This window comes from Psittacula echo (assembly GCF_963264785.1).
Source record: "Psittacula echo genome assembly, chromosome: 10".
Taxonomy (NCBI): Eukaryota; Metazoa; Chordata; class Aves; order Psittaciformes; family Psittacidae; genus Psittacula; species Psittacula echo.
In genome coordinates, this window is record NC_137741.1 from 4,978,654 (window position 1) to 5,005,888 (window position 27,235).

The 27,235-nt window shown below is 40.0% G+C and overlaps 1 protein-coding gene across 2 annotated transcripts in view; it reads right to left on the bottom strand.

Annotated features, from left to right (window-relative positions):
- TLN2 (talin 2) overlaps positions 1–27,235 on the bottom strand; it is a gene marked incomplete at its 5' end in the record, with an annotated part of 84,941 nt that overhangs the window by 42,349 nt on the left and 15,357 nt on the right. For both annotated transcript variants that reach the window (XM_080626091.1, XM_080626090.1), the window contains 20 exons: positions 119–208; positions 530–623; positions 4,339–4,478; positions 6,506–6,703; positions 7,720–7,839; positions 8,659–8,867; positions 10,881–10,983; positions 11,574–11,702; positions 12,674–12,808; positions 14,065–14,178; positions 15,944–16,057; positions 17,568–17,696; positions 18,595–18,761; positions 20,509–20,803; positions 22,245–22,412; positions 22,976–23,074; positions 23,910–24,118; positions 24,828–24,936; positions 25,556–25,669; positions 26,691–26,871. In XM_080626091.1, the coding sequence (XP_080482217.1) occupies positions 119–208; positions 530–623; positions 4,339–4,478; positions 6,506–6,703; positions 7,720–7,839; positions 8,659–8,867; positions 10,881–10,983; positions 11,574–11,702; positions 12,674–12,808; positions 14,065–14,178; positions 15,944–16,057; positions 17,568–17,696; positions 18,595–18,761; positions 20,509–20,803; positions 22,245–22,412; positions 22,976–23,074; positions 23,910–24,118; positions 24,828–24,936; positions 25,556–25,669; positions 26,691–26,871 (2,917 nt within the window). The remainder of the gene's footprint in view (positions 1–118; positions 209–529; positions 624–4,338; positions 4,479–6,505; positions 6,704–7,719; positions 7,840–8,658; positions 8,868–10,880; positions 10,984–11,573; positions 11,703–12,673; positions 12,809–14,064; positions 14,179–15,943; positions 16,058–17,567; positions 17,697–18,594; positions 18,762–20,508; positions 20,804–22,244; positions 22,413–22,975; positions 23,075–23,909; positions 24,119–24,827; positions 24,937–25,555; positions 25,670–26,690; positions 26,872–27,235) is intronic.

Genomic DNA, 27,235 nt, shown 5'->3' on the forward strand with positions numbered 1-27,235 from the left:
GTGTACACTGCAGCTATAAACACTGTGTTGTGTTTCTAATATGTTTGATATGCACGTGGAATCTTCAGATTATCAAAACGCACTTTACAATTGCCACGCAGGGGGGAAAGGAAATTACCTTTGAGTTTTCCATTACACCTTCAATACAGTCAAAATATGAGAGGTCGCTCACAGGTTCGTTGGGGTTATCCAGCATTCCCTTAACTGTCTGAAATAATGAAAGAAACTCTGATTACTGACAGAGCCTGAAAACCAGGCAATGAATTGGGGAAATAAAGGGAAAAAGTAAGAACTTAATAACTGTAAAGAGAAATTGAAAGCAATACAGCTTTCCCCAGAGTTTGGTAGGTTCCTCAGGTCACTTTGATGTGAGCCTCCACTCTGGTTTCAGGACTATGTGGCTTTGCCTCAGTTTCCCTTTGAAATTCATCTAGTTCCATACACCCAGACTCTTCTCACTAACTGTCCTTCTCAGGCAAGTGTTTCCTGAAGTTCTAGATGCTACAGAAGTTGTGAAATGTAGTAATACCTCCAGTTCTCTAAGAGCATTATCACACTCCTTCTGCCCGGGAGCTTGCTGGGTGCACAGCGTGATGAGCTGGTTTATACTCTCAGTTACAGCTCTAGAGAGAGTAGAAGGGAAAAAAAGGTATATCTTAAAATTAAAGCATTCCTCTTATTAAAGCTTTGTTTCATTAACTGTACATAGCATCAGGATTTAAAACTTTAATATTCGACTGCATTATTTCCTTCCAGTGTTCGGGGATTAACTGTACGTTAAAAAGCTCACCTGGAGACCTCTGCTGTAACAAGCTTCGTAAGAGCAAAAAACATTCTCACCAAGACATGTGGTAGTGATCCACACTTGAAAACCTATCCCTTCAGTGCAAACAACTGGGAAGTTTGTCCAGAAGAAACAGAGGCTACATCTCACAGCAACAAGTGTATTGGGTGTGTGTGGCAAGCTTTTGGCTGAAAGGAGGCCTCTGTGAGAAAAGGCCAGGGGCTGCTCCAGGCAGCTGGGTGCAGACACTCCAACAGACCCACCGCAGGACACAGCTGAGCCCTGCAGACAAAGCTGGGGGCACCTCTGTGAAAACATGGGTGAGAAAGAGCAGAACACCACCTGGCAGCTGGCCAGTGCATGCACTAGCAGCATGACTTAACTTCAGTTCTAAAAGGTACTTCAGCACTTCTCCAGATCTGGCATTAACTGAATCATTTCTCAACTGCAGCCCAGGAGTCTTGAAAGACACAGAAGTAAGTGGCTACTATGTCAAAAACTGTTTGAATGTAACATAATAATACACATGCTTTGCTAACAAGTCCTTGTCTGACATACTGTGTTATACACACACACAATCCCACTATGTATTTCTACAGCCTGTTATCAAGTTGGGTTTTTAATCTTTCACTAATCATTGATATTCTGAGTCTCCCTGAGGCTTAAATCCACATATCAGAACAAGATATTTTTGCATTATGTTTCTATGGGAGTTCACAGCTCTGGCACTCTTGAACACAGGCGGAATGAGACATACAATATAGTCACTATTCGTGTTTCTGATGAATGCTCTGATACTGAGCAAAATCCATTATAACTACATTAATTTTAGATTAAAGGCTAACCACCCAGGAAAGCAGCTTCTAGAAAAAAAGGCTTTTCAGGAGGAGAAGGAAGTATGCTATTCATTGTTAATGGAAGATAATTTCTCTAGCTAGGCATGTTTACCTTTACCCCAGGTTCCAATATAGGTTGGGGAATGACCTGTTAGAGAGTAGTGTAGGGGAGAGGGACCTGGGGGTCCTAGTGGATGGCAGGATGACCATGAGCCAACACTGTGCCCTTGTGGCCAAGAAGGCCAATGGCATCCTGGGGTGTATTAGAAGGGGGGTGGTCAGTAGGTCGAGAGAGGTCCTCCTTCCCCTCTACTCGGCCCTGGTGAGACCGCATCTGGAATATTGTGTCCAGTTCTGGGCCCCTCAGTTCAAGGAGGACAGGGACCTGCTGGAGAGAGTCCAGCGCAGGGCGACAAAGATGATTGAGGGAGTGGAGCATCTCCCTTATGAGGAAAGGCTGAGGGAGCTGGGTCTCTATAGTTTGGAGAAGAGGAGACTGCGGGGGGACCTTATTAGTGTATATAAATATATAAAGGGGGAGCGTCATGAGGATGGAGCCAGGCTCTTCTCAATGGCAAACAATGATAAGACAAGGGGTAATGGGTACAAACTGGAACACAAGAGGTTCCACTTAAACTTGAGAAGAAACTTCTTCTCAGTGAGGGTGACAGAACACTGGAACAGGCTGCCCAGGGAGGTTGTGGAGTCTCCTTCTCTGGAGACATTCAAGGCCCGCCTGGACACATTCCTGTGTAACCTTATCTAGGTGTTCCTGCTCTGGCAGGGGGATTGGACTAGATGATCTTTTGAGGTCCCTTCCAATCTCTAACATACTGTGATACTGTGTGATACTGTGATGTTGTCACCAATTTGCAAACGCTTAGCTTGCACTGTGACATTATAGTACAATGCAGGTGGTTTTGTGTTGTATTTCATGGCCAATTAGAAACTGAGTGAAACAAGACAGCATGGAGGATATGCTTTCTTCTGGTTTGAAAACTCTGACAGGCACTTGGGCTATTTTCTCTTTAAGAAAATTGGCACTTCATAATGTGTTGGTTATATCAATAACATGATTACCTAAGATGGATGGCATCACCTGTTACAAGAGGAAACAGAAAGTACTTATTACATATACACCAGGTTTTACATTTATTTCCAGAGCAAAAAGAATGAGAAGAAGTAAAAATACTTGACCCTGACCATGTCATAGCAGGGAAAGAGAACCGAGCCCTGGCAAGCTTGTCACAATCAGGCACGAAGGATTTGAGAATGGAAATCTGGTGTCTCCTTAGCATCTTACACACACACACTGAGAATTGGTACAGTATTGACTTTTTATGCTTATCTGATGTCTAGTCATATGCATGCAGACACACATAGAGAGTCTAACAGCATGGCAAAACAGAATATCTAATGGCTTTAAATGGCTTGTCTCCCTTTTTTGATTATGTGCTTCTACAGAGGCAATACTGGCCTGGCAGAAACTAACAACTAAGTGGGCTTCACTGGGGGCACTAGCTTCATCTGTGCTCCAAACAGGAATGCTCCAATCCTAAAGGAAAAATCTGTAGCAGTCTGATACTGCAGCAGTAACGAAAGCTCATGCAACTCCTTCACCTTCAAGCAGCATGCCTTAGACTACCAACAGTTTTCCTACAAGCTATTTATTTATGGGGAGACAAGATGGATGTCAGAATTTATTTATTTATCTATTTAACAAATATGACAACGTAAAGCAGCAAAACCCTTTTAACAAGTCCTCTATTAAAGTAGTAGATTTATTTTTAAAATTAAAGTTATTGCTATTAGAAAGGGATGATTACAAGGCTCAGAACAAACATCAACTACATTATCCCTAAAGAAGGAACAGTCTTCACTCACTTCATCTCTAGGCTGATCTTTGTGGGTTTAAACATTTTGGAAGACAATATTGTAAGTCACATCCTCACTATCTCAGACATTCATCTGACTTACATTGGCAGTTCTAGGTGTGATATGTATCTGTCCTTCAGCAGTTCCCTGCCAGTTGGATATTTGAGCATTCCATTTACAAACTTAAATAACTGAATAAAAACTTAATTTGGAAAAAATTAATTGTGACAAGGATTTGACAAAGTGGAGGAGAGGAGATAATCCAAACACTGAAATGCAGTGTTATTTTTCACATAAACACGGAGCATCCTGACTGAGGAACAGAGTCCAAAAAATGGAATTCAGGGCATGGTTGACAGAATACCTTAAATAAGGATATCTTCCACCAAATAAGCATAGCATCTAACCCTTGCAAGTGTTCTCAATCACACACACATATGCACTGTTAGTGATAGGTAGCCACAACGTGACTGCTAAGCACATTCTATATGAGAATATGATTCAATTTATTTTCTTTGTTAGTGATTGAGAGGCTTAATGTTAGCTACTGCCTTGTCAGAACACAGGTGGTAAAATACACAGGAGATAAAACACATTAGTCCCTTTCAAAAACCAGGCCAACTCTTCAACTAACAGCTCTTATTTCTATCAAAGGTAACAAGTTATGCCAGTTACGAAACTATACCAAAATAAGCAGTTTTCCTCAGGCCTACTTTCATTTAAATAGAACTGCAGGTCCCAATCACTCAACTGTCAACAGCAGAAGAATATATAAACACATGACAAATATCACAGAGAAAACAAACATATCAAGAAAACCTAAATAAAGCAACATATCCTTACCTTGCTGCTGCTGCTAAGAGGTTCTTGGCATTAGGAGCTCCAGGATCAACAGACAGAGACTTGGCAGCTAGTAACAGCTTGCTGGAAGCCATAGAGATGCTCTTGAGGTTACCTATTACTTGAATCTGGTCCTCTTTAGTCTGGAAAGCGACAGCAGCATAACATTAGGTGCAGAGCTTGCACATTTGGAAACCCAGTTTGTTTACCCACCTGAAACCACGGACATGCAGGGGACCACAGTCGAGAGAAGGACATGGACCAAAGCCTCTGCACCCAGACAGGTGCCTCTAGCTTCACTTACGTTACAGAAGAAGCAGCCCATATAACAAACAGCTTGGTTTCTAACAATGGCAGCATTCACAAATGAGCAAGGGAGAAACTTTACTACTTGTTGAACAATGCTTTTGTTGTCAAGGCTCTCATGTGTCTCTGCCTGGCACAACTGATCCACATTATTCACTCAGTGTAGATTCTCTGCATTCTAGCATCTTCTGAAACCAACCCTCAGGCTCTCTAGCATGTAACTGGGATTACACAAAAAGATCTCTCCCGATAGTCATCTATTCCAAGAAAAGGCATTTCTACAAGCTAATTTGGCAAACATTCTGACTTGGATGTTCTATTACTTATTTAAGGCACTGCCTGAAAAGGAGAACCTGCATATACATACAATTACAGGGAAGGGCGGCATTATCACAACAAATAGCTGTGACTAGATTCTTCTGTCAGCGCTCAGACGTGAATCTGTTCTTTCTAACAATCTGTTCAGAGTTTTATGTAAAGAGGTTGCATATTACTTGGCCAATGTGAATAGGTTTTTCTCAATATTTACATTCTCTGCTTCCTCCCTACCCCAACATTTTGCTGGGCATCCAGAATACCTGTATGGCTTCTGTTCAGATCGAATAGCTAGACAAAGACAGAAGGCATTCTCTTTTTTGAAAGATCAGCCATTCACAATTAAGATGGTTATCATCCCCTAGAGGTCAGCAGGGTAAGCAAATCCACAAGGGCCACAAGGACAGCAGCAGCTGGAATTCTCTTTTCAAATAGTTATTTGCACTATCATTTCTACTTTTGCCTTCATTGAATTGCCTCAAACAAAACATACCAGAAGCCAGTGAGGCCCGTGGCTAAAAAGATTCAGGTACGTGACTCCTATTCACAGTTTCAGAGAATCAGCTGGCATTTGGTGCCTGCCTAACTTCATGGATCTGGAAATAAAATAATTATGTTTTGATGCAGAATAATTAGCAGTTGTTGTCCAATCTATCTACTCAGCTCTATCTACAAAGCATCTGCTCTATAGAGACACTTCTTTAAAGACTTCAAAGGACTCTCTGGCTAGTTTTCTTTCGGCAAGAATTTCTTAGACTTGCAAGTTTCTCCTGCTAATTAGGGCAAGACAGTCTGCAGACTCTTTTCTGCAAGTCCTCCCAGCTCTCCTGGTACCTGACCCTTTTTAATATGCTGGCATTTGTTAAGCTAAACCATCTCCACATGACCAATCAGTGTAATTTAGTACACCTAAACCCAGTAAGATAAAATGAAGGCAATATCTCCAACTTCAAATGAGTACTTATACTACTAGGAATAAGCTAGGAATAATATGTGATAACATTCCTTATTGTTACTGAGTTCATCAGAATAGAACTCTGCAGATTTAAATCACTAAGAAGTCAAAGTGCTTGCTGTCAGATCCATGGCAGCATGCACCATAGAGCAATATAAATGCATGTTTCCTCCCTCTACTTAAAGCACTTGAAAATTAGCAAAGAAAGGCGCTCAATTTTGAATAGTGTTCACATAAATTATGCTCCATGGTAGTTCTACTAAAATAAAAGCAACACTTTCCATGAGCTTCCGGAGGTTCAGCACACCTTTGTACCTTGAAATATACAGCCCAAATTGGTTAAAGAGCCCAAATTACACAGAGGACTATGAATTCACGTTTCTGATTGGGCACAGGAACAAACAGAAGTATCCTGTGTAAAACTTTAGTCTGGACAACCAGTTAGAGATGACTGCTCCATAACATCACCCTATCATATCTGCATAGGCTCACAGCAGCACATCGTACTTCGCTACTAGATAACCAAGATACTTCACTGCAGGATACTATGCCCTAGATAACCCTTGGTCCCAATTAGCCAGAGAAAAAATTCACCTGTGCTTGGCCAGCCATTTCAATACCAGCATCAAGGAATTCATCAAAATCATCACTGAATTTTCCAGAGGCTGCGGCTAGTTCCCCACTTTGGCCCCGTGTAGCATGCACAACTTCTCCTGCTGACTGATTCAAGTCTGCTGCTGCCTGGTTCAGTTCACTCTGAGCTTCTTGAAATGACTTAGAACTTGGAGGTAGCTGTAAGAGACCAAGTGCTGTATGTTATTGTCTGTCACATCACACCAGCCCTTCACAACTGGGAAGTTCAACACAATTCAAGAACACCAAATGCAATACAGTAGTGAGCTTCACATACAAGGCTAGAATGGAGTACTGCAACTGGGCTGCTAGTGATTCAGTTCTGGGTGCAGAACAGTTCAACTATAGGACACCTTATCAACCAGAAATCTATACAACTGTAGTCCTAATGTTTCTTTCAAGGGACTGACAATCAAGGGGCAAAGATAATGACAGCTATTTCATGGTTCAACTACGAAATTCAAAGTGATGAACTCTGTGGCAAAAGTTGGAGCATTTTGGTCTCCAAGTCATCATTCACTTCCACAAACAAGCTTTCCAGAACACCACACAAGTATTGACAGCTCTTCAGAATGACTGTAAACTCCTATCTTGGTTTTACCAAAACCTGCACAAACAAATCAAAATACAATCCCTCCTTCATTCACAGGGTAGCAGGATCACTGGTAGGTGCAGAAAAAAAAAAAGTTGTTCAAATCATATGATCTCCTGGCAAATTTCCAGTGCACAAAGGGCTTTTCTTGACAGGGATGCAGTTAAACAGAAATACAACAATTCTTCTCCTTGTACAAAACGACTTTTGCACCAAACATCTTCTGGCTCACCACAATACTTGTGAGACTGAACTCATCACTTTTTGGTGGGAGATGGATTATAATTTTCTAATTGTCATATTCTTCAAAAGATCAAGTCACATTTGGCATTTTCAACAAAACAAACTAATGGTGATCCATTCCATCAACTTTACTATCACCTTCACAAGCCACAGACATATTTCACCTTTCCCATACACTAGAATAACATCATTTCAGCCAAAGTAGCAGCTACATAAAGTTGCATTAACTTAAACAAAACTTCTATTATATGTACTTAGGGCACATTTACTAAATAAGAATTTGACACAGATATGCTTTTCAGTACTCTGAAATTTATTTCCATGTTAAAAGACATCTCACCGAATCAACAAGGAGCTTCTTGCTAGATTCCCCAATACTCTTCAAGGCCACATCCACATCCTTTTGGCCAGGCAGACAATTCACACAGTTATTCAAGGAGTGGGACACTGCTTTTGCCACCTGCAATACAAGTAAACATATCCACACTGAGAAGGCTTAAGTGGTCATTTATTGAAGAGGAGGCACATTCTGTAGTCAGCAATTCCTACATTTTGTCTTTAACAAGACCATTTTTGAGGTTTGCAGCTCTCCTGGTTTGCTCATCTGTAGTCTAGCAGTATTCATTACTCACACTCAGCCATTTGATAGGATAGGGCTGGCAGGGGTGATCCTGGCAACTGGGATAAAGGCTGCAGCATTGCAGGTAAGGGACTGCCCCAGAAGTTAACCATACACTAATCGCAGAAATCCTTTGCATATTACATTGTTTAAAGTCCTTTTTTTAAAGATTATAATAACTGTCTCCTCTAAGAAATGATTTCAAATACAGGCCAATTACAGAACTTTTCAAACAAGCAAGAAAGAATCTGTTACTCCTTGAAGTCTTCAAAAGCTGCAGTGCCACTTGTCTAGAAAATGGGCATTCACTTTCTGAATGTAAAATAAATACAGATCCTTCATTTGATAAGGATTTGTTGAACAGTTGTTGCAGTTTTGCAGTCAAGCAGCCTACTCAAATATGCTGTGGGTAAAAACACTTAACTGCATCTTTGTATACATTTATTTTTGTAAAAAGATGACTATAACATCACCCTTCACACCACCTGCATTGATTAACATAAGCATGATGTTACTATCTGAGAGGTGCTGGAAGGACTAGAAAAGTGACATTCTTTGCAGCCTCGTATTCAGTTGTTCTCTCTCATTATTTAATGGTGTGTTCTAAGTAATTTCAGTGGATGTTTGATAATTCATGTAGGAGCTCAAGTTGCAACTTACCTGGGCTAATCTCTGCTGACTATCTGCATCCCCTGGTGCAGCCAGAGCCTGTTTTGCCTCCTGAATAAGCATAGCAGAGCCTTCCATGACATCCCTTGCTGAATCCAACATCGCATGTGCTGCCACAGGATCAGTAGTAGATGCTGCAACCCCTCGTGCTGCCTGAGCCAAAGTCTTCAAAGCCTGAGCAGTTTCTCTGGCAGCAACTCCTACGTTCAGAGTCAATCAAGGATTCTATCAGTACCCTTAAAGACAATCTTTGTATTTCATTACAGATGAACTTGCAGGCAAAGATCCCATTGCAAAATAACATTGCAAATACAGTTAAAAGCACAAACACATTTGAAACACACAGCATCATTTGCCTTGAGAAATGCCTGTAGTGAAGCTATAAAGTAAATCTTATACCCCCAAGACTACTTTCTGGGCACAGCTCTACATCAGCAACTAGATCTTAGTCTGAAAAAGAAGAAAATCTAAAACTGAAAACGAGGAAAACCCCATACTCCAAGCTATGGGGGAAAGGGATTGTTTGCAAGAACAATTGAACATTTACTGTGCAAGACCCCTTGGTGATCCATATTTAGGTATTAAAAAGCATTAGAATGTTCTAATATCCCTATTGGAAATGTTTATAAAGCTGGGACATCACAATCAAATACAACCCATGAAGTAGCTATGCTATCATTTTAACTCCAGTGCCTTTTCACATCTTCTCTTCCAATCAACTGAACATTCTGAATTGCATAAACTTTAGAAGATAATGAAAAGCAAGTGAGAATATAGGTCAAAGTAAAGCCAAGTACTACAGAGAAACAGTATTGCCTACGTTGCCGTAGGCAATCTTTCTATTTGACAAGCCACAGACAGCTTTCTAGATTCTTAATTTAAAGAATATTTCAGGAAAAGCACCCACACTTTCCGTTTCCTTTAATTAGATACCAGTAAGCATCTTCTAAGTGCAACTTAATCTATCACAGCACCACAAAATAAAGAAGTCTGGTTGCTTTGCCTTCACCTTCGTGCTGCTTTCATTCTCTACAATGACTTTCAATACAAAGTGAAAAGAAACTTACTGTGACAGTTGAAGACAAGAAAGAATTATTAAATAGTGGATGTAAGCTGTAAAGAACTTTTATCACACACGAACAGTAGAATGTCATAACACCTGCAAACAGTGCCTGCTTGAGCACCCAATGGTTTGCGCATAACAAGACAGTATGAGATACAAAGTAGTTATATGAGCTTTGAAAATTAACTCCTTGCTTTGTAGGACCTCCCAACCAAACAGCTCTTACAGATTGATGTTGAGAGCCACTAGATCAATTGTTCAACATCAGCTGCAAGTATCTGTATTCCTTTGCCAGATACCCAGTGCTAACTTCTGCATAACTATGTGACAGAAACGTGAGCCATCTTAATGCAATTACATGCGCTTCATGTGAAAGCAGCTCGAAGTTGTGCGGCCCTGATGCAATTATACCCAATGAAATGGTAATTGCCATAACGCAGTCTGTAAGTAATATTTAAAAAAATCCCACAGTAGCATTTGCATCAAGAGCTTACATTTTTTACAGAAATAAGGAGACAGAACATTTTACCATCCAAGAGTAAACCTTTTCTCCCTCCTGCAAGGGAATATTTCCCTTATCAAGTAGATTTTGGTTTCTAAAATTACAGGTACAAAAATAAATGTAGAATCTCTACGTCCATATGCCCTGTTGGTTTTACCTCAAACTATGCAAATGTGATCAGTGGATCAGAAAGACCAGCTGCATTATACATATAAACTGGTAACATGAAGTGAGAGATGCAGTTTTAAACATCACCAGGCTACCTGAAGTAGGTTTGCATCCTGTGCTTCAAAAAATATCCAAAGGCCCTTTTAACCTTCTGAAAGGACACAGCAACATTTCTGATGCCACTGACCTTTAAATGGCATTACGTTTTAGTTCTGTCCTTCACAGAGCTTCAGTGGCATATATTTACACAAAAGCACCAGATGTCTCTGTTCTGATTATAGAGACCCACAGCAGATCGCAACACTTCCTTCATGAAGCACAGTATTCACACTCACAAGTCCTAATAATTTGCCACAGTTCACCACCAGCATAAAAAAGAACAAGGAGCAATTCCTTGATTTAAGAGTCTGTAATATGAAAACCTTCTATCAAGTACTTTATGTGAGCAGAGGTTTCACAAAGGCACGAATAAAACATTACCTGTGTAGTGCTCGTTGCCTTGAGCAGCACAAGTTAACAACTGGGCCATTGATGAACCAACTGCTTTGGATGTACTTCCCAGGTCCTGAGTGCATTTCTCAAGCTGTGAAAAATTGCAAAGGACAAAATTCTTTGTTTAAGCTCAACTAAAAGACATTCATTATTTTAAATAATAAAAAATCCCTCATTCCACAAACCCAAACTTCTATCTCAGGTACCAAACACACACGGAGGTTCTCTGAAATCTGACTAATGTGTTCCCTGTCCAGGCTGAAATAAATTAACATGTTAAGTAATATGAACAAAAAACCTTGTATAGCTAGCAATGGAAATCAAGATCTTCATCTTAGGGGAAGGAGATTTTTGCTAAATAAAACATTTCACCTTCTTAGCCTACCAGGACTGCTAGTATTACAATTACTGAGTTCCCATCTTGGTCACTACAGAAAAGAAATTCTTTTTGACAAGAAAAGACTGAAACATTGATGCTACTATACTGTCATTTCTACAATAAAAGAGGACCTACAGTCCTGTAATTCCACTACAGAACATAAACTCTTTTTAAGAGAATGCAAAATCCTATCAGTGTCACCATTATCCAAAGCCTCACTACTTGTTTTGCCTCCAATACTTATATTTTTTTAACAGCTAACTTTGTTTGTTTTTAAATGAAGAACATCCTTCCTCAATTACAGTTTCTCCTGGGAGAGGTTTTAGCTGTCCATCCACAGCTGCCATCTTCGCATCTTGCAATTCATTTTTGAGTGTCTGGACTGTATTCAAAGCAGAATCGATTTCCATCGGGCCACATGCTTCATGAGCCTATTCAGAAATCAGATCAATATCAATGTTAGCAGCTGTAAGCCACTATCAGAAATAGTAAATACTTCAGGTATAACCTCCCTCTCCCAAAGGATGGCTCTTACGCCTTTAGAGGCCACTGTGAGCACTTTCAAGTGTTACACAGCATCAATTCCAAACTCCTGCACGATATTCTTAGCTTGTGAGTAGCGTAACACACTGTTAAGAGCCACCAGGGGAAAGAGAGACATTCAGCTTGTGTACACATACCTTCACACTGGTAGTCCAGGCATTGAGAAAATAAGTGCTGCAGTCTGGACTTCACCTTTGACAAATAGCTACCTATGCATCATGACAAAAGTCACACTGACTTATCCAATGAGGCAGCCCACAGTCATCAGTACCTGAGCTGGGCATTTTAATGTTAGCCCAGATGTAGCCACCTATATGCTACAAATCTTGTTTGGGGCCCCAGTGCACACAGGAATCAAAGAGCAGACTGCCCACTTTAAAACATAGTAAAACCCATATATAATTTAGAAGTCAGTGTCTGAAACACAGATAGCCTCTGCTTCCCTGAATTTTATAGGTGACAGCTCCAGTTCACAATCACTGTGACCACAACAGTGCTCTACCTGGGTTCTCACTAGTTTGGCAGGTGCATGAGATAGGCTCCCCTTCCCCTGCTCTCCTTCAGACGTAAAGCAGCTCAGAGCTTCAATGTGCTGCTCTGTGTATAGCCTCCCCCCTGTCTTTCTGGAAAGCTAGCACAGGCTTTTCAGTTTTCTTGCCACTTCTCCCTCCCCTTTCTGTTATGACACAGAAGGCACCTGTGACTGAGCAAACTGTGCACAAAAGGCAACACATAAAGTGAACGCTGCCTGAGCATGAGTCATTCCCTTGGGGGAGGCACAATGGGCCAAGGAGAAGTGAGCCTGTGAGCGCCATCCAGGGCATCTTGCTTTAGCTGGTTAAAACTAGCATTCACCTACCTTCTGGGAGGCTGTTCGTAGCTCAGCTAAGCTGGTAGCAAGATTCTTTGCACACTGACTTAGTTGCATTGCTGCTGCTTGATCAGTCACAGTGGGGACTGCAGCTTTAGCAGATGCCACCATCTTACTTCCAGGCTGTTCAAAGAAGAGTAGGGAACACAGTTGGTTTTACTAGTTGATTTTCTTTAAATGTGGCTTAGAATTCAGTAAACAAACTGCTTTCTCCATTCAGACATTCGTGAGATTTCCATATTTTCTGTAATGATCATTTCATGCACTTCCCTGCTCCTTAACCACAACCCTCTAGATCCCAGCCTTTTAATCATGTGCTGCACCCTGACATGATTTCACACAGCAGTGTCTTCTGCAGCAGGACACATTGTGCTTTATTAGTCCAATGACTTATTCACTGGTACCAATGTCTGCTTGAGGCCTTTGAGTACTCATGTTGACTACTTAAAAATATTGCAATGTGCAGTTTTGCCATTCAGCATCCAGGTGGCACAAGCAGGTCCAGGTGGCACAGATGGCAAATTTGCCTCAATATTTCTAAGTATTAAACTCTGCCAAAATGCTCTATCTTGAAAATTGCAACTCAAGCACTGATTCTTCACAAGGTTTGCTGTCAGTACAATTAGAATACTTTGCTGATTCTTACCATCACTATGGTACACATACAGCCAGAGGGGAGATGGATCATTTCTTAATGTCTCTGGAGAGAATCATACAGCAAAATACTTGGAATGAGAGCATGGTTTGCAATACCTCTAGCTACATGGGTCCATAAAGAGCCTGTTATCAGCAACCACATTTAAGGCAGGACTAACTGGTGCCAAGTATTCATTAAGTCATTATACAGAAAATTGGTTTCTTCTGTTTGTTTCTTGTAATTTAGACATTAAATCCAATAGGTTTGATTATCAACACTCAATATTTAATCTTCTTTAAGACGTGTCTAAAAAAAATGGTTATACTCTTTTATTTGTGAAGAATTTTGGAGCTGCTTCTTGCACCACTAACTTTACCTTCACCAAGAAAATTACACCATTATCTCACATACTCAGACCTCTGCTTAGAAAGATGCTCAATTCTTTCCATCTTGCTCTTTAAACTCTTTTACAGAAGGCAAGTGCTATAGTAATGAATGTTTCTTCTCCACACGCTTGACTTTTCTTGCTACTTTTATCCTCAGTTTTGGTGGTTTTCATTTTCCACAGATTCAATGTACTTCAGCCATCTGACCTGAGGAACTAAATTCTCCTTAGCTATAGCTCACAGTCAGGGATGGACTTCTTACAGTTTACTGCTTATTAGTCACAAATGAAAACACACAGCACTACAAAATGCTTTTTGCTGTGATGGATTCTAGTACAGTGATTGATTCACTTCACCTGAAGGAAATTCTGGCTGGAATTTATTAGAGCAAGCTGGGCACTGAGGTCTTCTGACTGAGCTTGACTTCCTCTTACACCCTGCACCAACTGAGGAATATGGTCTGCAACATTCTACAAAAACAAAGAAAAAACCTTTTAATAGATAAATAAAAACTCCAAACCCACTGACAGACAAGCAAACCCACTCTCCACCCCCCTTAAAGACAACCTGTAGTATTCACAGGTACAATACTCCTGTGCCTTCACAGAATTCATTTAGGACACCATGGAACTGGACGAATACACAATAGGATTTTTTCAGAGACTTCTACTTAAGAAATCTTTATTTAAGCTACTGATTAAAGATCCTACAAAACAATCTAAGATTTTTCTGCAAAATTCCACACAAAAAATATTTTAATTCCTTCTTTTGCCAAGCTCAAATGCAACTACTGGAGGCGACATGTTATTCAAGAGAATGTCTTGCTTTCAGAAAAACATTGTCTTCTACACCTAAGCACCTCAGCCTCCTTTTCCTTGACTTCTAACAATACAAACTATACAATGTGGCTGGAGCATGCAACAGTGGGCATTGCTAAAACTTTACTCCTGAACTGCCCAGATTCATGCTCCTTGTCCATCCATCCCACAATAAAACTTAGCTCAGCAGTGCAATATGAACTCCCCCCCCATCCCTCAAGAAAAAGTATCAGCCTTCTCTGTTACCTAAGAATTAGAATGAACTGGAAACAATAAAGTGAATCAGCTCACCTTTTATTATTATGTTTTCAATTCATACTGAATTAGCAGCGTCCTACATCACAATTTTGACATGCACTTGAATTACCTTACTTAACTACAACATTTTTAGGATTACCACCAAGAAATTGCTGAATGTTAATGTGTTTTCTTCAGTGGTTTTGTTCTTGTTCCCCACATAGCTGCTCTTCCACCCGAAAGAAAACCCTTCTGCATCCTATTGTCTTTTCAATTTTTTGTTTGAATGCAGTTTATTTAAAAGCCCTGAAGCAACATTAGTCAGAGCTAGAAATTAAGGTGCCAAATGTAGCTTAAACACTAAAGAGAACAGCTTCTCAGCAGGCTTTGAATTCTAGCTTGGAACTATAAAAATGTGCTTGACTTCAGGCATACCTTGACATCTGTGGTCTTGGCAGCTTCAAGCTAAGAATCACGTTAACCCCATTGTAAGGTCTATAATGTTTTTACAGTGACATTTCAGGCTGCAGGTGCTTGTATGCTGAACATCAGAATAGCTGGACCAGTGCTGTTTGTTATCAAACCAGTAAATTAAAATAAGGATTTCACTCCATTATAGTAGAAATCGCTATTGCTACTCCATTCTTTGTTGTGGAAAATTCAAAGGTTACCTTTATATTAAAGCAGACCTCAGCCCCATTTCACTGTATGTATCATTCAAAGGCCTGTTTTGATGATCACAGAGCTACTGATTTGCTAAAGAGCACACTTGGGCCAGTGTACAGATTTCTCTGCAGACCCCTCTGCAGACTGCTTCTAGCATAGCTCTGCATATACAGTACTGCTGACTGATTTGCAGCAAAGCATTTACTTAAAACACTTCAGGTGAACTGGTTATTACTCAACAGATATATGCTGAGGTATATAAGCCTGTCAATTCTTTGTAGTAAAGTGTTTGCAGGTGTATTTGTAACAGTCAAATACTACTACATGGCACTCACAACTTTCCAAGGCTCTCTGAACAGTAAGGCAGGGAAACTATGGGTAATTCAATAAATGAGAGTTCTCTAGAATCCACAGATGAATGTGTGTTGTAATACTATTATTACAGCAGGTGATCTTCAGCTCCCCATAAAGCAGAGCTCAAGAGTTATTTCTCAGGGGGTTGTGATACATTTACCTTACAGCTCTGCACAAGTTGCTGGTGGGCTGCTGTGTTCTTATTTGACACTGCCGCATTCTGAGAAGCTGCAATAGTCTGAGTAGCAGCAGCTGCAGCTTGCTTAGCAGCAATCTGTGGAGAAAAGGAAACAGACTTAAATCAGTGGTAAAAGTCTAAGTCATTTAGAGGATGAAAAACATATTTTAGGTAACTTGGACAGTAACAACTTGACAGATTAATACATTGTATTCTTAGATTAGTCTGAATTGCCTTGAGGAAACTCAGAGTTGTTCTCTCAAGATGAAAGTAAGCTGAACACTGTTATCCAGCTCTATCTTGCCAATAAAGAAAAAGGTGGAACTAGGAGGATTCTAACCTCTTACTCCTTCATAACTTAGGATGCAATATGACCAAAAGCAGTCAGTTACAGAGCAGAAATGGTCTAATCAATTAGCTCCTTACAAAGAAGGCCAGAGAAAACAGGCAAAGTACATACAGTGTTTCCACACTGCTATATCAACACTTCTGACAAAGACTCAAGGGAGTCAGCTTCTACTGAGATTGCTCTATGGTAAAACCTAAGATACTAAACTTATGCAGAGGTAGAAAATACTGATATTGCTGAGTCTGAAAGCACTGAGAAGATTAAAAATTCAACCATTCATCCAAGCTATTCAAACATAACATTCTTTTCTTTAACTGGCCCACTAAATACAACCAAGCAGGAAGCTCATTGTTACCATTACACATTTCACTCCTTTGTAAGGCAGTATGTATTGTAAAAGTAAAACAAGTAAATTATCCTTTCCATAAAGCTTTCTCACGTACAGCCACAAAATTGAGACATCACTGTTTATTCCCTGAAATACTGCTCATTTTTATTCTAGTCAGATAAAGTAATTTAAATGCACTTCTGGAACACAGTTACCTGCTTGAGTTCTCCTTGTTTGTCTAATCTCACTGCACTTGAATCAGACTACTGTAAAACCACAGTTGGAAACCAGGAATTATGAAAGGCTTCTTTTTTTCAATCTGTCTTTTCTACATTTTAGGCTGAGAATGGGAAGATCAAACCTTGCCTACAAGACAAACTTCAGAGATATTTTATTCTTAGTGCACAACAAATTGCCTTTCTCCCTCTTGGCTGTCCTATCAGATAGGATGTATCTTTTTATTTCTGCTTTGATTCTCCAAACAAAGTACCAGTTTATTTGGATATGCTGCAATTCAACATATCTTTGTATGGAAATTCACATGAAACTCTGGCAGATACACTAGTACAACCATCAAAAGATACAGTGTGTAAATGACAGATCATAGAGACAAACGAAAACAGAAATGAAGTACTTTCAGCTCAGCTGTTTGAAATCTCAGCTATTCTAATTTTATGACTGGGCCACCATCAAATGTCTCCTGAGTCACTTTACTACATCAGTGATAAGTTGCTCAATTTTCTGAGGACTATGGTATCACAAACTAGCATCTCAAAATCCAAGCCTTGTAATCTGGAACTGAGCTTGCAGTGCTGTTCTGTGTTTAGCACTTCTCCTGAAATAGGCATTTTTGCTTGCTTGAAATTATCTACTGATACTGATTACCAAAATGGAATAAACTGCAAATTCAATAGTCTCTGGTTTCCAACCTCTAATCTGTTGACAATTTTCTTCTTGATGGCATTCTGTGCAGCAGCATTTGTAGCAACCCGCAGTCCCTCCGCTGCTTCTCTCAGACGCTGCTGTTGATCCTCATTTTCAGGATTGGCTGCAGCTCCCTGCACAAGATTTTCAGAGCAAATACCATGACCTTAGTAAAAGTTCCTGGATAAAATGTAGATGACTATCAAAGCTTTAGTTCCAGACAGTGTCTGCTACATCACCCTTTATTTTCGTTATTTTGTCTTAATCAAAGTTAGAAGAACATCAAAGTGTTGCAAGACTTTGAAGCAGAAAATTTATTGCTGGTGCAAGGTTGATACCATATATGTTAGATATTGTGACGAAGGCAGCTGAACATTTATTTTATACACTACTTTAGGTGCTTAGGAAAAAACCCCTGTGTAAACCACCAGATCTGTAATAACCTACTTTGATGAATGTAGGTTTTGAAAAGAACAGTTTTCAAAATTCCCAGTTCAATGTGCTTTTCAGGAACTGCAGTTCAAACCCTGAGATTTAACCCAGTAGGTTTTCTCCATTTGAAGTCTGAGAAAGTACTTGCAAGTATATGCTCTGTAGCCAGGCATATGGGCCTTCTAGAGCCCTAGCAGAATGGCTGGCCCTGATCTGTAAAAATCATTTTAGTGCAGAATATGTGAAACAATGCAAAGAATTTCTTATTCCCTAGTGGATTCAAGCAGGTTTCTTGCACAGAGTTCTCTTGTGAGAGCAAGAGTGTGGGGGAGAACAGAACAGGCAAAATTTCCCAGGTGGAAGGCACTGTTCCTAAGAAGCAAAGTTGCTTTAACAGCTTTTGTAGGAGATAGTTGTAAGTGACTGCTATGGGTTATTTTTTCCCAATGTATGATCACAATAAATTGTCAAATGCAGAACTCTTACTGGTTAAGAAAAAACACCTCTACTATCAGATAGATCCTATGTATGATATCCCGCATACCGCTTTGTGTATAACCATACAGTTTGAAGCTGTCAGTTATTTCATTTTCCCGGTACCTTTGCAGCTTCAACCATGCGGGCTGTTGAATCTGCCAGGAGTTTTGCAGCAGCCAGAAGCTTCTTAGAGTTCTCCATGTCGATTTCTGCTTCAGCATCTGACCTCATGGCATTGACGAGATCAGAAGTGGCTTGAGCCAGTACCCTGGCCTGCCGTACCATTTCACCTGCAGGGTACAGTTATATCTTTACTTTCCTCCTCTCTGCATTTCAGTTTCCATTTCAAAAGTCATCTCAACAAAATGAAAATAAAGTTACTTTTGCCAAAGTATTCTTTTGCTGAAGCATTCTTTTGTCTTGAAAATGATACTCAAAGTTCATAACTTAGAAGCTTCACAAACAAAATCTTGGATTGCAGCATAAATGAAGGAAACTGCTACAGTGGAGAGGAAAAAACGTAGTACTTGCATTCTAGATAGGAAGACAAACCCCAATACTTTGGGGTAATTTTGAATACACAGGTCAAGGAAACTCCTGGCCTAGTGGAGACTAATAATTTTGCTTTTAAATTACAGCCAAGATTTCACTTTTATTAAAAATTATCCATTTTTCACCTGTTCTTCTTCTCTGTCTAATATAAGCTAAACTGTCAGAAGAGAGTCAGCACCAATTATGTGGCCAAAACCAAGGTGTATATTTAAGATATTAGAGTCATGGTGAAGCACGGGGATGAAACAGCAATGCTTCTGAAGTGGATAGACACCCTTTCTAGAGTCAATTCATTTGGTCACCAAAGCATACACTTGAACTCCTTTGTAACAGACTGGAGCCCATAAAGCCTTGGGCTTTCTGCAGGTTATCAAATCAATTAGGATGTATTTGACCCTAAGGTCTCATTCTTTCCAAATGCTCTTAAAAAAATCATGGGAAAGAAAACCAAAGCAGCATTTTTCTCATGTGTTAAGGTAACTTTTGGGCTTTAGAATTCTAAAATCGCCTTCTTACCAGGCTTCTTTGCACAGAAGCAGGCAAAGCAATTAAGAGTTTTCTAGCTTTTATCACCTATTTCCTGAAATGCAATTTTGGAATTACGGTTTTTACCAATAATGGTAAATCAGTTCCCAGTCCAAATATTCCACTTATTAAAAAATCCCTTTAAATGCCCTTTCTTACAGCATTAAGCCAGTAAATCAAAGCAGAAAGAATAACCTGCTTGGATAATAATACAACAGTCACAAGCCAGAGTCTCTTTGCTGTTAAAACTGTGACCTCAGAAGTGCAGTAAGAAACTCAGAATGGAATCTGAATGCCTTCTACTAAAAACTAAGTATCGCACAACAACATATTCGACTGTGGACAGAAATAAAACGCTATTCAAGATCATCTCTTTCACTGCAGTGAAGCTGAATCATGAGTGTTGGCTAAACATAAAAGTTGACATGGTTTCCTGTGCACATCTACAGTAACTAGATTCCTTAGTAATTTACTGGTTCTTTACTAAAAATTCATATTGGATTGGTCAATTGCCAGGCATCTCAAGTTTTGGTTAGTTCTAGAAGCTGCACATTTTAACAACATCACAGAAAAAAAAAAGCAGAATCAATTTCAAAACCTACAACAAAATCTGGGTATAATGAACTCAATCAGTGGGAAATATTTGCCCAGGTACCTGTCTTTATATTTGAAGATGAGAAACTGCTACACAATTCTGTGAAGCGAAGCAGTGGTAGAAAACAGACAAAATATTACAGTGATCCTTAAGCACGAGACTCATTGTTTTCACAGAACATTCATTCTACCTAGCACACAGCTGTGTGCACACTGATGATTTAATCTTATGGGCTGAATGACTACCCAGCATGACAGCACTAGCCTAGAAATACAGTACAACAGAGAAGTGGCTTTTTACTTGTACTGTTTGAAATGTCCACATCTCTGAATCATGAAAAGCTACTGTTCATTAGAGAAACTTACCAGCATCTCCCATTGAACTGAAAATACTCTCTGTGACACACATGATGGTATCTGTAGCCTGGTCATAGCGTCCAATGGGCTCTCCCCTGCTTGCAAACTGGCGGACATGCTGCAAGAGGTCATTCAGGGCTTGGCTGACAATGCTGGCAGCTGCACTGACCTGCTTCAGTAACTCAGTGTCATCTGTGGCAGCCTGGCAGGCCCTCACGCAGTTCTCCACTGAACGGTCTACCAGTTTCCCTGCCTCAATCAGCTGTTCCTGACACACTGGAGAGCTGATGGTGGGACTCACAACCTGCATGGGCAAAGGACACAAAGCATTCAGAAAAGGTTTATCTGCAAATTTCCTATCTACTACATCAGGTTTTTGTTTTCCCTTGACAGAAAACCCTGAAAGTATTTAAATAGGTAGCTTCAGACATCTAGATTAGGAATCTGGATTCTGCATGTTGTTAACTTGATTCTAAGAATGGAAATCCCTTTCTTGTTTCATGCTTCTTCAACAGCTACTGAACTAAGGAAACCATAGAGAATGGTTCTGGAAGGCAGGCATGGGCCAAACTCCTCCAGAATAACTACACCCTGTGACCGACTCCTGTTCCCCTGGAATTCCAAATAAAATGAAATCTGAACTGAAGCCGGTCTTGTAAAGCCTTCTTATATCAGCCTTTTGTTTCTTTGTTTAAATAAAAGTAGTGCTTCACACAAGTCTAACCATGTTCTACTTCTGAAGTACAAGTAATAAACAAGTAATAAACCTACAGGTTAGAAGCAAGCCTTCCTTGTTTTGTTCAGGCATATCCGGAGAGCCTTCAGCAATGGGAAAAGTTTACATATTTTTATGAGGAAAACAGGATACCACTGGGTGTCTTCTGCCATATTGCACAAATTCACTGGCAGTAGGAACATCGAGTCCAGATAATGAAAATCCATATATATGGATTAAAAAAAGCCCTTGCAGACAGAGAAATGAAGTCGAAAATATATAAAATTTAGTACCTAATATTGGCTGTTAATTTTAATAGAACCCTTCTGGCATTTTGTTTTCTGCAAAAGATGACCATGCAGACTTCAAAAGCAGCATCCACGTCAGCAATGAGAACTGTTTAATAATGGAAATGTGAACAAGTGGTTTGTTTCTTTAGTTTTTAGACAAAAAAAGGCTGCAGAAGTTGTACTGTTCCAATTGCAGACTTAAGAATTTGAGGTCTGAGCTCCACTCCTTTGTAATTTGCTTTGACTGAACACCAGCACCTGGCCAAAAGCAATGGATCTATTAAAATGACCGGGCTACTTTAAATTAGTGCAAACATGTTTAAAATCAATGACAACCAAATTGATTTTATTTTCAGCAAGAACACCAACTTTTCATTATTTAGCTTTGCATGAGGTAAACCCATCCTAATTCTAGGCTTTCATTAATAATTTACATAGTCATCCACAGGCAAGATACGCTTTTTAAGCTAATGTTTTCTAGTTTTTTATCAGTATTAGTAACTCATCAGACAGGCTGTCTTATTTGTGGAAACTTCTCTGGAGATTGCAGCCACACCTCACATACTTAGGGCTCCTGATTGCCACTGTTATGGGTGACAATTCGTTAATCAAAACCTTTGATATTGCATAAATCTAGAGCTATGATATTAACACAGCATATTGCCAGAGACCGTTGGAAATACAGAGAAACACAGACATAAAACAATACCTTGCCACCTCATGGGCACTGCTAGCCTCACCTTCGCACAAGCCACAAGCTGAGAAGTAGAGAGTGCGCACTGTGTAGCGGCAGCAATGACCCGGTTCTGCAGGACAGTGTCCTCTGCGACCTGTGCTACATTCTTGGCCTTCAGCACTAACATGGCAGCAGCATTTGCAACAGCTTTGGCCAGACTCATAAGAACATCCTGGTACAATAAAGGGAAAACTTAATCTTATGACCAAAAAAAAGTATGTTTTTGTTAAGATTTATATTAAGAATTTACATTAAGATCATTTATATTAAGATCAAGTCTTCTAAAGGTAAGAAGTTCTCTTGTATCAAAACTTAAACATTTTGTTTCATATAAAGAAGCAAACATGGCTATTACTTAGAAAACCTGACAGTTCTCCATCCATGTTATCAACTTACTGGATGGTATGAGTCAAATTTTGAATTGGCTTGGAGTCCACAAGAACAAATATATGTCCCAAATGCATTTAAAACACTGAGGAGAGTACAGTGCAAAAGCTCTCCATGAAGCCAGAAAGCATCTGTATGATGCACAGAATGAAGCATGGGTTCCCATGAAGTCAGCACTTTGTGATTGTGTAATTAAAAACAATTTCACAATGGATTAACCTCAATTAGCAGGGAGAAACTTTCATTCTGGCATTTCCTAACTGCACTTTAGGAAGCCTGGTTTTATGCAGTGGCCTCCTCATTAGTAAGCTGCACAGTTCTGACAGCGACAAGCAACCCCCTCATTACCTGGAACCTTTCATCTGTTTCATTCTCCCCAATTTGTCTCAGTAGCTCCCCGCTTGCTTGCCCGATGCTTCCAGCTGCAGTCAGAACTGTCTGTCGAGGCTGCAAAAATAGAAGGGTGAAGTACATTAATTCAAAGAAAATGAGCTTTACTTGAATTTTAGATTTCCTTCAGGAACTTCTGCATTAGCATGCAATCAATATGGCTAAAAAAACCCATTACACAACAGGAGTACTTTGGAAAAATCTTTACTTTTCCAAATACACAACTGCACATCCATATTTCATGCGTTTCACCTGAAGTGCCCCAGAGAACTTGTAAAGAATTTCAAAGAACTCAAATAGACATTGTTGTAATAACTCTATTAAGGATGGACAGTCAATATGGCAACTGATCTGAAACATCAGGAAATTTCATATTCTTCAAAACATAAACTCTTGAAGAGATCCAAGGCAAACTGGTTGCTGACTCCAACTCTTAACAAACTGATCAAGACAGTCTACCCTAGTCAATACTACTCTAATTTCTGGAAGACTACAGCAGGGGAATTAAGTTTTCATTTTATATGTCAAAGTAGACAAAGATAGCAAAGAAATAGAATCATAGATGAGTATCTCTCCACTTCCTATTAAACTGAGTCATACTACTGTTCGAAATTTGTTTCAAAAAGAGAGTAAAGGACCCAGATAAATGAACTATTTATTACACAAATCAATTAACCTCTGCAAATAACATAGAACATTCTAATATCAAGGAGCAATACTTACAGGTCTGAAGATACAGACAGATAAAGGAATAAGAAACAGTGAAAAGAACTTGCTCAGGGGAAATTGCCTGGCATGGAGCAGGCAATGTTAGCTTCGAAGCGAACATGTCTCAAAAAAGCCAAAGCCACGCATTTCTCAGAGAGAACCTGAGAAGTTTCCATCTACTCACCTCTCCTGAAGTGGGTTGCACAGCCTTCAGCAAGTCTGAGACAGCACTGGCCAATGTTCGAGCAGCTTTCAGGAGATCTTCTCCACTTCCAACTTCATCATCCATGAGAGCAGCAAGCAGTTTCACACCTTTAGACATCTCAGTGAGGTTGGAAGAGATGGTCGTAATTGCACATCCCACAGCAGTGTAATCAGTGTCAACTGGGTCCCCTGTAGAGAAAGTGTTTTTTCATGGTCAGAATGCTTTATTGGTTAAAAGGGAAAAAGAGGCAGCTACTCCAGGCTACGCTCTGGTGAGACTCAAAAGAGACATTTCAAGATAGCCAAGCAATGCCTACTAAGTAATTTCATTGCCACTTTAAAAAAAAAAAAAAATCACACTGATAGGATTTTTCCAATTTCTGTATTTCTTCTTCTACAAAAAATTCATCTTCTAATAGAATTTCTCTTCATTCAGTACAATTTGCTGAGCAGTTCACAGTTTCAGGTATCTTCCAACATTGAAAGAACCCAAAGTAATAGAGTATTGACCCCTTTAAGCCACTCACAGCTCCTCCAATTTGTAATTCACTCAAGAAAAACCCCCATCATCAAGAAGTGTATAATCTCTCTCTAACAACTGTCAGATCAAAAATGCTTTTTTTGTAACAACCTTGCAAACATTCTCTACTCTACTTTGTGGAGTAAGCAAGCCACATTTTATCTTCATCAATGGTCTTTAGTGTAAGAGAGAAACTGAAGATACAAAAACAGCATTGGGAGGGGCTGAAAGCTCATTTCACACATCAATACACTTAGCTACTGGGGTAATTTCAAGAAAAATTTTCTCCAGCCGCCCCATACTCAGTCCCTGTGTTACTTGAATTAGATCGATAAATAACTAAGAGATTGCAAGGAAATCCTTCCCTTTTAAATTTACCTGCTGTAAGGTTAACAACAGATGCAGTTCCTGCAGTGATAGCATCAACCTGAGAGTGTATTTCATGTTTTGATTCATCAACCTTGTTCTGAACCCATACTCTAGATGCCTGAAGAGCAATAACAAAAGAATTAAAGATTGCAGTGAGGTTCCGTTAAGAGGAGATGCTTTGGAAATCTCTCGTTCCTTCATGAACCTTTAAAAGTGAAACAGAGGACAACAACCAAATGCTTAAGTGACATATGAAAGCAAGCATTTTTCTTTTGTTTTCACTACAGAATTGCTACCACATTCCAACAGTTGCCCTTTTGAGGTAAATGCCAGAAATAGTGCCTCTATGAAGGCTAACTGACAGTCCCCCATAAACAACAGTCTCTTGATCCATTCCTCTGCCCTAACCTGGATCAGGAGTGACAGAAACCTGTTTTTTTATTTTTCAAGTGTCCTGGAGGCAGTCACTTCCACCATAGTTTGTGTTACTTTGCACATATGCACACGATGCTGGCAAGACTCCAGATATGGCTATGCAAGGAAGTCTGCCACATCTGATCTCAGAAGACCAATCAGAATCAGGTGGATCACTGTACATAAATTCCTTAAAGAGAACACAAAATTTTATCTCATTTTAAAAGCTTCACCAATACCACTTTAGATCCGGGGATAATGACTGATCTGTAAACACCCCAAAGCATTAAGATCCATTTCCATGAGGGACCAGAAAAGCTCACCATGTCCTGCCCTAGAGGTGGTAAGTTATCGACTTCATTGAGGTCAGCTTGTGCCTGTTGAACAGCATGCATACTGGAATTAATAGTCCCCATCAAGGCCTGCTGAGCTGAGGTCTGAAAGGCAAAACAAGGAAATGGCTGTGTGCTATGTTCCGAATGGCCCTTCAAACAGATGTTACACACGCACGGAAAGACAGTGAGTGACAGCAATCCAACACCAGGCCATTTCAGAAAGCTACCTTTTCCCCAGTGCAATGGAGAAAGCAAAGCTTTCTAACACTCCTCTCACACAGTCTTGATTCAGCCCGTGTAATTTTATGCTCCTTGGTACTTGCATATACTAATAAAATGCTGAACTTTCTCAGATCCAACAATGCACAACAGACACACAGAAAGACACCAAGCTGTCTTAACTTGCATTCTATGAACATGAAAACTAAATTTGCTTCAAGGATATAATATTATTGACTTCCTGGAACAGCCTACCAATGTAATCAAGTACGATTCTAAAACCGAATTACCATCAATATGCATAAGCTAATGGAAGACTGAAGGGTTTTAGGCAGAGCAGGATCTGTATTGGGTGTCTGCAGCCCTACAAACACCAATGTCTGAGAAGGATGGAGAGGATTAGCTCCAGGTGGCAGAGTAGAGATTCCCCAGCTGCTCCTGGGAGAGACCACAGTGGAGCAGATTATTCCCCTGCAGCCTGTGGAGAAGGCCATGCCAGCAGATATCCACCCTGTAGCCCACACAGGACTTTGCATTGCAGCAGGTTGATATTTCCCTGAAACAAACTACATCCTGCGGAGACCCCACACTGGAATAGAGTCCTGACAGAAACTGCAGCTCATGGAGGACTCTTGCTGGAGCAGGCTCTCCTGAAAGCAGCTGCAGCTCATAATGGACACACACTGGAGCCAATTTATCTTGAAGGACTGCAGCTCATAGACAGGACCCATGCTGGAGCTGAGGAAAAGCATGAGGAAGAAGGAGAAGCAGAGAGAGGCTGTTGAAACTGACAGCTTGGGAGCAGGGAGTAGAAGAGTTAAGCTGTTTCTGACTTATTTCCTGCACAGAGAAGTTTCAAACACACACAAAAAAGTTTCAAATACAAAACAAGGAGGTTTCTCACAAGTGGAGGCATATGTCCTCTGTGCATCTGACCAATTGTGACTTGTTGCTGGGGAGAAGGCATGATGCCAATATTGAAAGTCTCTGGGCCACTGGACCCTGAACGCATCACAGCTGGTAGTGCCACAGAGCCATGCTCCACCTTCCCTGTTCGGTTGAACTGCTGCTGCAAGATGGTAGGTCTGGAAAGGAGGAAAAGTACAAAATACAATACAGGGCGTGAGTTAGCTCCTGCAAATCAATCTCTGTTGGAAGCTGTTCCTTCAGAATTTTAAATTGCATTTCACAATGTTTGGAGAAGCTGCAAAACTTCCCATTTTCTAACATTTTAGAAAAATAACATTAAATTAGGGCTTTTGACAGATCAAATATTAGTAGCACTAATAAGCAGGCACCAAGAAAGCAAGCAATGAGCAGTTTTGCTATATGTGGTACAATAGCTTTACCCCTTTCAGACACATGACAGACAGAACCTTAAGGCACAACAATTGCTTTGTTTTAGTTGTTTCATAGGCTGATTAACAGAAAACATTTTGAAAGAAATCC